The sequence below is a fragment of the Caretta caretta genome, chromosome 3 (genome assembly GCF_965140235.1).
Source record: "Caretta caretta isolate rCarCar2 chromosome 3, rCarCar1.hap1, whole genome shotgun sequence".
NCBI lineage: Eukaryota > Metazoa > Chordata > Testudines > Cheloniidae > Caretta > Caretta caretta.
The window spans coordinates 22,883,663-22,897,919 of NC_134208.1; the positions used below are offsets into that span (position 1 = coordinate 22,883,663).

General features: G+C 41.0%; 1 protein-coding gene across 4 annotated transcripts in view; it reads left to right on the plus strand.

Moving 5' to 3' along the window:
- WDR35 (WD repeat domain 35) overlaps positions 1–14,257 on the plus strand; it is an 82,650-nt gene that overhangs the window by 38,365 nt on the left and 30,028 nt on the right. For 3 of the 4 annotated variants that reach the window (XM_048845589.2, XM_048845586.2, XM_048845588.2), the window contains exons 11-14: positions 573–605; positions 2,682–2,742; positions 10,843–10,987; positions 12,567–12,636. In XM_048845589.2, the coding sequence (XP_048701546.1) occupies positions 573–605; positions 2,682–2,742; positions 10,843–10,987; positions 12,567–12,636 (309 nt within the window). The remainder of the gene's footprint in view (positions 1–572; positions 606–2,681; positions 2,743–10,842; positions 10,988–12,566; positions 12,637–14,257) is intronic. The other variant, XM_048845587.2, reaches the window with a different exon arrangement.

Genomic DNA, 14,257 nt, shown 5'->3' on the forward strand with positions numbered 1-14,257 from the left:
ATGGGCTTTGGATCAGACCTTTATAGGGGGCATACTAAAATGTGCAAGATATGTCCCTCTCAATTATAAAAACAATAAAAGAATTTGAGCTAATATGATTCAAATAATAGGAGGGGAAAGATGGAATAAAACGTACATTTCCAAATGTAGTGTCCAACTTCAAGTCCAAAGACTGGTTTACACTGGAAAATTAAAGAATATGAAGAGAGAAAATGAGAGTGAGGTGGGGATGCAGGCACCATTTCTTCTTTTAACTTTTTAAAACAGAATTATAACAATAAATCATGCTTGTATTGTTTGTTCTTTCTATCATGGTATGATCTTTCATATCTATATAAAAGGTCTGTAGATGTTGCTAAAGGTTAGTACAATGAACTGGTCCTATTATCTATACGTTTACATTTCACATTCCACTTTCTTTTTAGCACCTAGATACTACGACGATAGATGCTGTAAAAGTGTCTAGGATAAATGTACATTTTACTACCAGATTTACATTATTTAATGGTTACTGCATTCATTTCTGAATTAATTCAGTTATTTTCTATATCATATTTATGTTGCTTACAAAGGAGGAGCATGAGACGGTGTCAGTTGGTGCAACGGTAAAAGAATCATTTTAGTGCTAATTCAACTGATTGTATAGTAATAGTGTGCTGTGGTGTGTGCTGAAAATATGGTGCTATGATAATGGCCAGAAACATCCCACTAAATTTAAGTGCAATTAACTGAGAGATTTTCCTGCATCGTTTAAAATCTGCAGCTCTACTGGTGTGGGTGAAGGCATTTTGATCTTCTTTCTTGGAAATAAATAAGCAAAACCCTTTTATTTTTAACTGTTCAGGATTACAAATGTCTCTTATCTTTCAGTTTCTTCTCCACTTCTCTTATTACTGGTAGGTCTGTATCTCCGATGCTGCCTTTACTCTTGTCCCATCAGCCTTCTTCTGATGTCATAGCATAGAATCTTAGAAGTGCAGCAACAAGGACATGGTGGAGAAACTGAAAGTAGATAAAATTTGGGGATAATTTGCCCAAAAAAAAGGGGATGAAAATCAATTATAAATAACAGGTGTGGAGTCTCAATTTTTGATAGTGAAGTCAAGGAATATCATTGTATTTAATCTGCAATCTAAAATTCTGGCTTAAACTAACAAAGAACAATTATGAGAAAACCAGAGAAAAATAAATCATAAGTTATTAGCTCCTGCTCTCCACTTACTGAGAGAATGAGGAGGGTGGATCACCTGCTGAAAAGATCTTTTCTTTTTCGATGCTCAGATGTTTTATCTTTTTCTGAGCAACAGACTTTTCGTACACCACATGCATTTTAAGTGCTATATATTTTTGCCTTCTTATGCAGCAGTTTAAAGGGGCAGGTGATACAGTTTTTTCCATAGCCTCTGCAGTCACATGACTCAGTCAGCAAAATGAAAGAACTGTGGAGAGCTAATTCTTTTCCATATCTTGGAGAGCAAGTATACCAGCTCCTTGATGATCTCGGGCATAGAAATCCTGCTTTTGAACCTGGAGCTCCTGCAGCACATGTTGCTGTCAGTTTTCATGTGTCTCATTTAATAGGCCATCACTTTCCTATTCAATCATGGTAAAACTATTTGATGTAAATGTTTCCATTCCAGGGTTTGAAAAATAAACATCCGAATGGCAAATAGGTAGCATTCTCTGGATAATGGGGTCCAAGCTGCCATTTTGTTTATGAGTCACATCTTCCTCAGTCTCTTGGCAGACTGATCCAGACGATCTATTAATGTTCATAGCTTTTCCAAGCAGCAGCAGCAGAGTAAAAGCGGCAAGATTCTAGTCAGTTTTTCTGTAGCTGCTTAGAATCCTGTGGTATTGGGAAGTCAGGTGGGTAAGGCCAAAGCAAGAACTCTGCCTTCTTGCAGCTACAGAGATGTCAGATTGCAAATTTGTCATATACCTGTTAACCTGATGCTGATACCCTCAGTGACTCCATCTTTTGTATTTCTACACTGCAAAGGAAGACCTGCGGCTGGCCCATGCTAGCTGACTGCGGCTGCCAGGGCACAGGTTGGGGGGCTGTTTCATTTCAGTGTAGACTTCCAGGCTCGAACTGCAGTCCAAGCTCTGGGACCCTCCCACAGCGCAGCGTCCTAGAGCCCAGGCTCCAGTCCAAACCCAGAAGTCTACATTGCAATGAAACAGCCCCACAGCCTGAGCTCCACAAGCCTGGGGTGTCTAGTTGCAGTGTAAACATAGCTTGAGAAATGTCTGACAGGACAGGACTCTTATAAGGAATCACAGCACAGTACACCTTCTCAGACACTGGGATGGGAGACTGGCCTTGTCACCAGCATATTACCCCTTGCTGGTGGAGACTCTTGTTCTTTCATGCCATCTTTTGACTAGTAGATGCAATCCTTTGATAGTGTGTGGTTAATCATTATTTCAAGCCCCGTTTCATAGTTTGAGTCTCATATAGAGGTAGGAGGTAAGAGTAGCATTATTCTCATTTTTGCACTGCATTATGTTTGATGGCTTTGGTACTTTAGCTCTCCATGCTGCTGAACAGGATTGTGATCCTGTGAGATGTACAGGTTATGAGCAGCATTTCACAAAAGGAATACCTTGTACAGTATGTTAACTTTCCGAACTAAACAAACATAGTAGCACTGATATTTGCTCTTATTTCCATACAGTACGTGCTGGTTCTTTGCAATTCTATTGGTACACCCCTCGATCCAAAATATATTGACATTGGTAAGCAAATACTAACAATGTTGTTCTGTTGCTTTTCCCACTTCTTATACCAAATATCTTATAATGGTCATTTAAACTACTGTTTAAACTGTAAAACTGTTCAATAGGACAACAATATCTTGTTTTTACAAATCCTTCAATTTAGCCAGGATGTGTAAGGAATGGTGTCCCTAGCCTCAGTTTGTCAGAGGGTGGAGATGGACGGCAGGAGAGAGATCACTTGATTATTACCTTTAGGTTCACTCCCTCTGGAGCACCTGGCATTGGCCACTGTCAGCAGACAGGATACTGGGCTGGATGGACCTTTGGTCTGATCCAGTATGGCCATTTTTGTGTTCTTCTGTTCTGTGTCATATCTACTATGATTCTATTATATCAGCCACTGTGCCTTCCTCTTAGATTTTAAATATAATGGGAGAGTAATCAATAGAAATTCAAGGTCACTGTGGAGTTAACTGAGATATGTATTAAGAACTGGGTATTAAACCACTATTTGTTATTAATAAAGTAGTTGTAAATACTTCATTTCTATAAACACACTTCTATTGCTCACAAAAAAGGCTGAACCTACCCTGACTTCGCTGATTAATGCAACCTATTAACAATGGGATCTTTTTTTAACTGGTACCATTTCTCTGTTTTTCAGTAGACATTTTTAATGACTTAAACTTTTTCCGTTACAGCTACAGTAATGTTTCTATTATTAACAAATGCACATTTCTAAAGAGTGAATCCTTGCTCAGATCTGTTAAAATAGTTTGACTCCCACTTTCACTAAAACATGTTGCAGCTTCCCAAATAACCTTTACTTTTAAAAACAACTTCTCTCATTACTTTAATGTCAACTACATCTGCAGGGTCATCTAAGGATAATATATGTGCCTCTTTGTAACATTAAATATTTAAACGTAATTAAACATTAGAAAGTCAGGTTCATCTGACAGATGTGAACTTTCCCTGCTGGTTAGTTGGTTGAGTTGCATTAAAAAAATATTCCAAATGGTTGGCAAATGCTATTAATCCTGCAGTCTTTACTTAGGCAAAACTCCGAGTGAAGCCAGTGAGGTGTTTTGCCTCAGTAAGGACTGTCCATTGCACTCTAACAATCAGAGGGAAGCTTTGGGACAGATAAAAGAGAAAAATAAACTGACAGACTTCACAGTTTTTCAGTTAGTAAGGCCCTGTTGTCCAATTCAGCATTCAATCGTTGTTACTGAAATGTGGCAGTGACATTCTAAATCCCTGTTTTCAGTTGTTCGTATCTTGAGGAACTTTCATTTTTCAGGAGATGTTTTCCCATGCTTGCTCTTTGCCCCAAAATGATTGATTGTTCAAAAAAAGTTTGAGCAAAAATATTCAGTAATTTTTGAATATAAGAGTACAAAATATATCTCTGTATTAAAAATATATATATTGTAACTCTTTAGCAGCTCTGCAGCCACAATGGCTGGAAGTTGAAATTTGGCAGTAGTAAAGTAAAGTCAAAGTGCCTTATTTATTCACGAGAACATTGGTTGTAATTTCACCATGTTATGAAGTTTTTAAAATAGCTTACTGAGCATGTGTGGCACTTTACTTTTTATGAGCTCATTAAGTGCAGAGTTAAAGAAGGATTTGCTCTTTAAGCGCACATAGCTAATTTAGTTAGATAGTGAAAGCATATTGAAACAGATTGCCCTAAAACTGGGAGGGGTTAATGAGTTTGAGTTGCTCATAGTAAGGCTACGTTTTAGTCATAGGTATTTTTTAGTAAAAGTCAATACAAATTCACGGCCCATAACCTGTCCATGACTTTTACTATATACCCCTAACTAAAACTTGGGTGGGGGGGGCTGTGGGCGCTCTGGCCCGGGACTCCCGCTGGTGCTGTGGGAGCAGGCAGCGGCACATGGCCTGGGACCCCCACTGGTGCTGGGGGCAGGCCGGGCAGCGGTGTGTGGTCCAGGACTCCCGCTGGTGCTGGGTGTGGGGCCGGGCCATGACACACGGCCTGGGACCCCCCACTGGTGCTGAGGGTTGGCGGGGCTGGCAGGGGCTCCCTACCCGGCTCCATGTGTCCCTGGCTCCTAGGTGGCGGAGGGGCGAGGGGGCTCCATGCACTGCTTCTGCCACAAGCACCGGCTGCGCAGCTCCCGTTGCCCGGGAACTGCAGACATTGGGAGCTGCCACGGCAGGGCCTGTGGGCGTGGGCAGCATGCAGAGCCCCCTGGCTCCTCCTCCGCCTAGGAGCTGCAGCCTGGGAGCTGGGGAGCCCCCACATCCCGAGGTAAGTGCCTCCCTACACCTCCCAGCCTCCTGCCCTTAGCCCTGAGCCCCCTCCCACACACCCAAACTGCTTCTGCTGGCCCAAGGGCTGCCTGGGTCAGGCAGCCTGGGCCAGTCACGGAAAGTCACGGAATTTGTGACCTCCGTGACTGACTTGCAGCCTTACTCATAAGATTCTCAGGAGAGTAGGGGTCTTTCCTGTGCACCTCTTGAGACTCTGGTGTCAGATTCCCAGTCTGCTTGTTGTATTTTTGGAAACCGCATCTTCAGATTCTGCAGAATCTAGGCTTAATTTTTAAACAAAAACTTAACTTCTAGCCCTCCTGGTTGTGAAAAGAACTTTGTGATTGTAAATCAGTGCATTGTTGTCTTCAGAGAGTCTGAAACAATGACTTTAAGAATCATGAACGTTGCCCCCATTAATCTTATTTAGGTATTAATTCCAAAACTAAATATTTAATAGTGGACTATTTTATTAGGTGAAATAGGAGTAGGGGTGGTAGTTAAGCCCATAGGAGGAACACAAAGACAGGGAAGGAGGAAGAATAGAGAGAAAAGAAGATGGGAAAGGAAGAAAAGCAAGGTCCAGAAATAGTTGTGATCCTAAAGGCAAGCTTATTTTCTCACTTAATGCTGCTGAACATAACTTAACATGTAATACTGATACCTAAAAGTTCAGTTACTACATAAAGGTCCTATTCTACCATTTTGTGAACTTCACATTGATGGCACTAAGAGATTAGCTGTGGATTGAGAACGTATTCCTAAATTTATGCCCAAGTCCATAGATCATAATTAAAATGAAATTCATCCCTCTTTAAAGGGTGTTTGACTCCCAAATAAATGAAGTAGAATATTCTGATATTGTCATAGAATCATAGAATATCAGGGTTGGAAGGGACCTCAGGAGGTCATCTTGTCCAACCCCCTGCTCAAAGCAGGACCAATCCCCAACTAAATCATCCCAGCCAGAGCTTTGTCAAGCCTGACCTTAAAAACTTCTAAGGAAGGAGATTCCACTACCTCCCTGGGTAATGCATTCCAGTGTTTCACCACCCTCCTAGTGAACAAATTTTTCCTAATATCCAACCTAAACCTCCCCCACTGCAACTTGAGACCATTACTCCTTGTTCTGTCATCTGCTACCACTGAGAACAGTCTAGATCCGTCCTCTTTGGAACCCCCTTTCAGGTAGTTGAAAGCAGCTATCAAATTCCCCCTCATTCTTCTCTTCCGCAGACTAAACAATCCCAGTTCCCTCAGCCTCTCCTCATAAGTCATGTGTTCCTGTCTCCTAATCATTTTTGTTGCCCTCCGCTGGACTCTTTCCAATTTTTCCACATCCTTCTTGTAGTGTGGGGCCCAAAACTGGACACAGTACTCCAGATGAGGCCTCACCAATGTCGAATAGAGGGGAATGACCACGTCCCTCGATCTGCTGGCAATGCCCCTACTTATACAGCCCAGAATGCCATTGGCCTTCTTGGCAACAAGGGCACACTGTTGATTCATATTGATCTTCTCGTCCACTGTAACCCCTACATCCTTTTCTGCAGAACTGCTGCCTAACCATTCGGTCCCTAGTCTGTAGCGGTGCATGGGATTCTTCCGTCCTAAGTGCAGAACTCTGCACTTGTCCTTGTTGAACCTCATCAGATTTCTTTTGGTCCAATCCTCTAATTTGTCTAGGTCCCTCTCTATCCTATCCCTACCCTCCAGCATATCTACCTCTCCTCCCAGTTTAGTGTCATCTGCAAACTTGCTGAAGGTGCAATCCACACCATCCTCCAGATCATTTATGAAGATATTGAACAAAACCGGCCCGAGGACCAACCTTTGGGGCACTCCACGTGATACCGGCTGCCAACTAGACATGGAGCCATTGATCACTACCTGTTGAGCCCGACAATCTAGCCATCTTTCTATCCACCTTATATTCCATTCATCCAGCCCATACTTCTTTAACTTGCTGGCAAGAATACTGTGGGAGACCGTGTCAAAAGCTTTGCTAAAGTCAAGGAACAACATGTCCACTGCTTTCCCCTCATCTGTAGAGCCAGTTATTTCGTCATAGAAGGTAATTAGATTAGTCAGGCATGACTTGCCCTTGGTGAATCCATGCTGATTGTTCCTGATCACTTTCCTCTCCTCTAAGTGCTTCAGAATTGATTCCTAGAGGACCTGCTCCATGATTTTTCCAGGGACTGAGGTGAGGCTGACTGGCCTGTAGTTCCCAGGATCCTCCTTCCCTTTTTTAAAGATGGGCACTACATTAGCCTTTTTCCAGTCGTCCGGGACTTCTCCCGATTGCCATGAGTTTTCAAAGATAATGGCCAATGGCTTTGCAATCACATCTGCCAACTCCAACATCCATCCAGCCAATTAGTTCCTGATTATGTAATTTTGATGTACTATTCACAGTTATTGCAAGCAGCAGTGCTTCAGAATCCAGGAGAGTGAATCCCCCTTTTGTGTTTTTTATCTTTTCCGTCCTTTTTTTAAAAGGGCTAAGAAATTCCATACCACATACCTACACTGATGGACATGGAGGTTACGCAGTTAAGCACTTGAGTCACAAGGAACCAAAGTTAAATTTGCATGTATATCTTCATCTCTTCCTGCAACCTTTCAGTTTGCATTTTCTGACTTTTGAGTGCCTATCCATGCAACTGTAACCTTCTGTTTAATATAGAAGTTGTTTTTTATGGACTCTCTGTTTCAATTTAAGTCACAGTTTAAAATCCAGATAGACAAAAGCTGAAGATTGGGTTTCAGTGTTTCTGTCCTCAGTCTGTCTTTTACAGACCTCTTTACAATTGCACATAAGAAAGGAAAGACAAAATCCCATTCTTAAATTCTCAGTCATTAAAAAAAAGAAGGAACTCCACTGAACTGAGTATACTGCCATGGGTCCAGTCAGGCCTGAATTATAAAAGAAAGTTCAAGTAATTTGGAAAAGGCTTCTTTGCATTCCCTATGTAACAGATCTGCGAAATTTGCTATTTATACCGTGACCAACCTTCAAAAATTGTGTGATTTCTCTATTTAAGTAGACCCCTCATCATCACTGGCATCAGTGTTAACACCCATTGAGATGAGTGGGGTAGCTCCAGTCTCTCAAAGATATTATTTCAGGCTTTGTGCAAACTCAGGCAAGCATTGCTGCAACAGTTCACATTTTCAAGGGTTTGACTCCGAAGAACATGATGGCATAGGAGGCGTGCCCATGTGCCATGTGGCAATATCCTGGCCCAGTTCAATCCCTGCCCATCTCAATCTCACTGATATTCAATACTGCACTGAACAACTGCCTTTTCGTTTGTTTGTTTTTTATATAGCATGTTTCACATAAACTGTATCCCAGATTTTTTCACAGAGCTAAGTAATACAATTAGGGAGTTAGTGGCAGAAGAAGAAATTATTTGTTGTTGAAGAAGGGTAGGTAAGAGAAGACTGTGTTTTTACTTGTGTTTTGAAATGAGAGGAAGAGTTGATGAGGTGGAGGAATAACAGAAGGCTGCTTTAAGATTGCACAATGTTTGGAAGAGAAGGTCCTCATGTGAATAGTGATGAGATGAGTAGGTGAAGGTGCAGTGATTAAGATGCTGAGGGAGAGAAGAGAGAGAGACTGGAGGAAGTTCATGGAGGGCAATTTTGAGCTGGGTCCTGAAATTAATGGTGCAACAAATGCAGTTATCTGAATTTGTGGGATGATGTGTTTGACACTATTTAGTGTGTTCTAAATTTAAAACTTCTGATTTGCAATGAAAGATACTTTTACTTCCTCAGAAGTCAGAAAAATTTGGTCACTATTTTATTTGTAAAGGATGAAAGCATTCAGATCGTTGTGAGATTTATAGCTGTGCACTAATTAGAAGAATAGAATGAACTCAATCCCCTGTGATTAGAGTTCAGTGAATAGTATGACTGAATCTGGTGAAGCTGGATCTTCAGATGTAGGTAGAGAAATAGACATGTAAATGAATACATAAAATATAAACAGTTACAATAAAATATATTTAAACAGTATATTTTAAAAATATTGTTCAGATACCCCTAAGTATTAGCAGCTGGCTTCCTCAGCCTACATTTACGCTTCTACAATACTGTACAGCCAGGAGCTACCTTGTCTAATCCCCCTCAGACTCAGAAAGGTGAAAACTCATTCAGCCATTCTTTACCCATCTGTCTGCTTTAATATTGTTTCTGCTTGTGAAAGGCTTGTAGCTCCCTCCAGAGTTATGCATGAGTGTTATGCAGTAGAAGAATTTGGAATAATGTAATGCCAAAGAATCAGATTTTGAGTTCTCACTATGTTACCTGTGTGAATGAACCTTTCGTTTCTAGCCTGAGATGTGGAATTTCTTGAATTTGATTTCTCATTTGGCTTGGCTGTGGGGATCTCTCCTATATCCTCTGCAGTGAAGACCGATACAAAGAATTCATTTGCCTTCTTCGCAGTGGTCTTATCTTCCATGAGTTTTCCTTTTAGCAGTCAATTGTCCTGTGGCCCCTCTGACTGTTTGGCTGGCTTCCTGTTTATGATTTACTTACACAACAATTAACAGCAAAATTGTTTTTATTTAGCTAGATGCTGTTCAAATTCTTTCTTGGCCTGCCTTATTATATTTTTACACTTGATTTGCCAGTGTTTATGCTCCTTTCTATTTTCCTCACTAGGACTTGACTTCCAGTTTTTAAAGGATGCCTTTTTGCCTCTAACCACCTCTCTTACTCTGCTGCTTATCCAGGGTGGCTTTTTTGGTCCTCTTACTGTTTATTTGTTTTTAATTTGGGGTATACATTTAGTTTGAGCCTCAGTTATGGTATTTTTAAATAGTCTCCATGCAGTTTGCAAGCATTTCACCCTTGTGGCTGTTCCTTTTAATTTCCATTTAAAGTCCTGTTGGTTGTAAATTTTAAAGTAAGGCAAAATGTATATTTTCCTCAGGTCAAATCATAAAGTCCACATTAATGAAGGAGGATTTCAGGATTTGGCCCTTTCATAATTAAGACAAGACTGTCATACGTACAGCACTTTCAAGTTTGTGTGTTTTGCTCAAAATTCTAATTGTTTGCACCTAGTTGCAGTCAAGGAATCCTGCATAGTGCTTTATCTTCTTTGGGCAATGCTATTTGCGACTTCAAATGTTTTCTTGACTTATATATATAAAAATAGGTAGGGTTGAATATATAATACAAATAGTTAATCCTAAATCAAGATGAGAATATTGATTTTATTGCATACACATCATTAGAGCTTTGCTTGATGTCCCTAGAATCTCCTTACTGATCTGTAGCTTGATAGTTCATCCATTCAGTTAGTCGAACCACATTAAACTCCTCCGTGGACACTCTTTTTCAGAATTAAAGTGACTGTAATACAATTTAATACATTTCCAAAGTGAATTAAACTAAACTAAACTGAATTAAAGACACACAATAAGTGTGTCCTCACAGAGGTTTAATGAGGTTTACCTAATCCACTTTAAAAATTCATTTGGATTAGCTTTCCTGAGTGTCCCTGAGTGCAAGATTTTGTGTGTTAAACTGTGTGTGCACAGGTATTAAGAAGTGGTAGGGGAGATTCAGTTGATTTAAGCTAACTTGATTGAGCTCACGTGATTGAAAAACACACTTCTTTTGCCTGTGTATGTACAGCTACAGTGAAGTAACTCAGTAATGAATGAAATATATTCTTTAGCTATTTTTTCCATAGGATTAGAGATGCAATTCTGTCCACTTGAGCAAAATTTCACTTGTTTCCATTTGATGAATTTGGTCCATGTTTTAATTTGCCATTCTAATTGTATTACTGTTTGGGTTGTATTACAGGACCATTATTTGTTACAATGACCAAAACCCATGTGATAGCAGCTTCAAAAGAAGCATTTTATATCTGGCAATACCGTGTTGCCAAGAAGCTCACAGCAATGGAAATTAATCAGGTAGCACGGACTAGAAAAGAAGGCAGAGAGAGGTTTGTCTCAGTTTTTGTATTTTTTTGCTTTAGCACAACATGATTGTTAAGAGAGCCTTCCTGGAAATATCAACTCCTCTCCTCTCATCATTTTTATGACTTCAGTTTGCTGACTCATAAACCTATCTAAGTAAATGAACAAGAATAGTTTTTAAACAAATGCATAGTCATTATCCAGAACTACTTTTGGTTAGAGCATTTTCACAGTCTCCTCCTGCCTCTGTGACCTCCTGTTCAATGTCTCCTTTGGTGGCTCCTTTGTCCTCTCCCACTCTGAGCGCTGTCTTTGGCTTCTTTTCTTCTTTATACACACTATGCCTAGGCAAGCTTATCCGCTCCCATGACTGTTTCCCTGTTGATGACATCCACAGCTATCTCTCTACCCCTGACCCAGAGGCAACGCATGGGGGAGGGTCATGTGACACCCCTCCCCCCCCAATTTTCTGCCAACAGCTAAATGTTCTGAGGGGACCCATCCAGAGGGGCCACTGCAGACTCTGCTCCACAGAGCAGTGAGCGTGGGCAAGGCCTCGGGATGCCCAGCAGTGAGGAAGCAGCGGCTCCCCCTGGCAGCGGCACTCACCATGGATCTGTGCAGCATGGGGAGGGAGGAAGCAGTGGGGTGACTGGATGTGGGCTGAGTCTTTCTCCCGTCCCCCAGCCCTGCTACATGGGGCTGCTTCTCCTTCCCTGCTGCTGGAGTCCCAGCATTTCCTGCTGCCCGCTTTGCAGACCACCATGCCTTGGGCATGTTTCCAAGGCAGAGGTTGCTCTCCCACTCCTATAGCAGGGGTTCTGCCCCGTGGGAAACTGCTCCCCTCTCACAGCAGTGGGGCTTGCCCTACCTTTCATTAACAACAGCCTGGTGCCCCCGGCCCAAGCTGCTTGGCATTGCTGTTTGCCCCACCCCCTGAATGTTCCTCTGTGTCTCCTCCAGGGGTGCAAGCCCCACACTTTGAAAATCTCTGTTCTAGATCCAGAGGTGACGCATGAGGTGGTTACATGCCACCCTCCGAACCTTTAAATTGTGCCCCCCCCCACTATCAACAGTTACGTTTCGCTTCTTCCCTGACCTGTCTCACTGTAAACAAACTCACATCTCAGACTGTATCTTTCACCTTTACTCCTGTCTGGCCTGCCAAACTCAACATGTCAAAAGCTACACTCCTCATCTTTCTTCCAAAATGTTTCCTTCCTGCTTCTGTCTCCATCATTGGCAATAGCTTCACTATTCTTCCTCCCAACCTTGGTGTGATTTTTTTTTTCTTCACTGCACTCCATCCTCCTTCCACATAGATACTATCACTGTCTCCACAGCATCCTCTATTCCCACATTTCCATGTTAATCTTTGGTACTGCATGTAGAACAATAATAATAACTCTGCTTTGAATTGACTTAAAGGGACTAAAAGATATTACCTCACCCACCTTGTCTTTTTTAAAGGGACACTGCCAGAGCTTAAAAATTGGCTTACTTTTAATCTTTCCCCAAATTGATGCACTTTTTTTCAAGATTGCAGATACTTGTTTTTCACCCAAACTGATCTCTTCTCCTTTGAAACCCTACTCTTTTGTATAGGATTTATCACATTGATGATATCCCTTCTGGAGCTGCAGATGGAGTGCTTGATTACAGCAAGGCCATTCAAGTAAGTGACCCTTTTAACCAGTATATTATACTGTCATTGCTTACTTAATAATTGTGAGCATTACTCTGTTCAGATTAATACATTTTAAAATGTGTGTAGCCATTTTGTTTGAACTTTCTTGTATTCCCATCTCCTGCACGTGTGTTTTTCCTCTCTTTCTACTGCTTATTATCATCATATGTTAATACAGTACCATGAATTTTACAGAACATAGAAAAGGCATGGTCCCTGCCCTAGAGAGTTAGAAAGAAAGAAAACAAACACGATGCCCATGAGACCTCAAGAATTCAAAAATTTGCCAGCTGCTCTTTTAACTGCGCTATCCAGATGTACACATGCTTACGCTGAATAACCTTGAGATCTTTGTATAGTGCTTGTGTTCTTCCTCGTCCCTGTTCTCCCTCCTTCACCTTTTATTACCCTTACTTGTTTCATCATGTCTAAAACTACAGTTGTAGGCTGTTCAGATCAGGGACTGTCATCTTATTTCTTCAGTAAATTTGGGAGCTATTATTAGTACTATTACTACTACATTTCCCATAGTTCAGGGTCATAATAAGCATCACTGTTTACGAGTGATGCTTGATAGTTTCTTCCCAGATCAGCTGAACCCTGTGGCTGCTTGGTAATCCCCTCTGAGCTGCTTTCTTGTAGATTTACAGTAGGCAAGCTGCCAGAGCAGTTCACCTGTGGCTTCTTAGACTGCAGGGAAAAGAAGTTATAAAGGAAGACAGGTGAAGTTACTTAGTAGACCAAATATAGAATACAGATGAAATTTTGAATTGACATGAACAAATAAAATAGCTGAGATTTGTCTCTTACTAAAGCAAAGCAACACACATTTTAAAACATTTTAAATTGAAAGTAGCTGTGTTTTAAATAAAAGAGAAATATTATTTATTGACTTGCAAATAAAACACAGAAATGCTGCTATTTTCTCATAGGGCAAAATCACCGAATTTTGTAAAACGGTGAGAGTGTTCTCTTCATAGAGATATCACGTACAGTTCAGCCACTAATGAGAATTTAAAGTAGACTGGAGAATCTGATTTGTGGAAATAGTTTTATTTATTAAATGAATATGGTACACTGAGAGCCTTTCTGCCATGGCACATTGAATGGAAAGCTCTACTTCCAGGGCAGAGGAGTAAGTAGTGAAGCTCAGTACTACTATCCTGAATGAACAGTAAATGAGACACTCTGAAATACAAATAAAGGCACCTTCAGGGCACCATAAATAATATTACAAAACAGTGTAATGTGAAACAACCAAATACTGACTACTGAAGTAATGCATTACATTTTGTTATTAAAACTAAGTGTGTTTTCTGTACCTCAGTGTGGCATGAAAATAGAGCAGTCTAACTGTTAAGCTAGAGCAACAGCTCATACTAGTTTCATAACTAGGCATTCTGTGACCAAAACAAAGGGTAAAAGGACCAAGTCATTGCCTCCTATGGGGAAAAACTCGAGAAGGGGAAGGTGTAAAGAAAATTTCAGAGAAACAAACCTTGTAGAACTTCCTGGAATTATGATTTTGGTGGGAGGGACTTGGGGCCATGGAGTTTAGAGGACATGCCCTTTTCCACCTCGATGAATCTCAGATCTCCTCTGTGGAAAT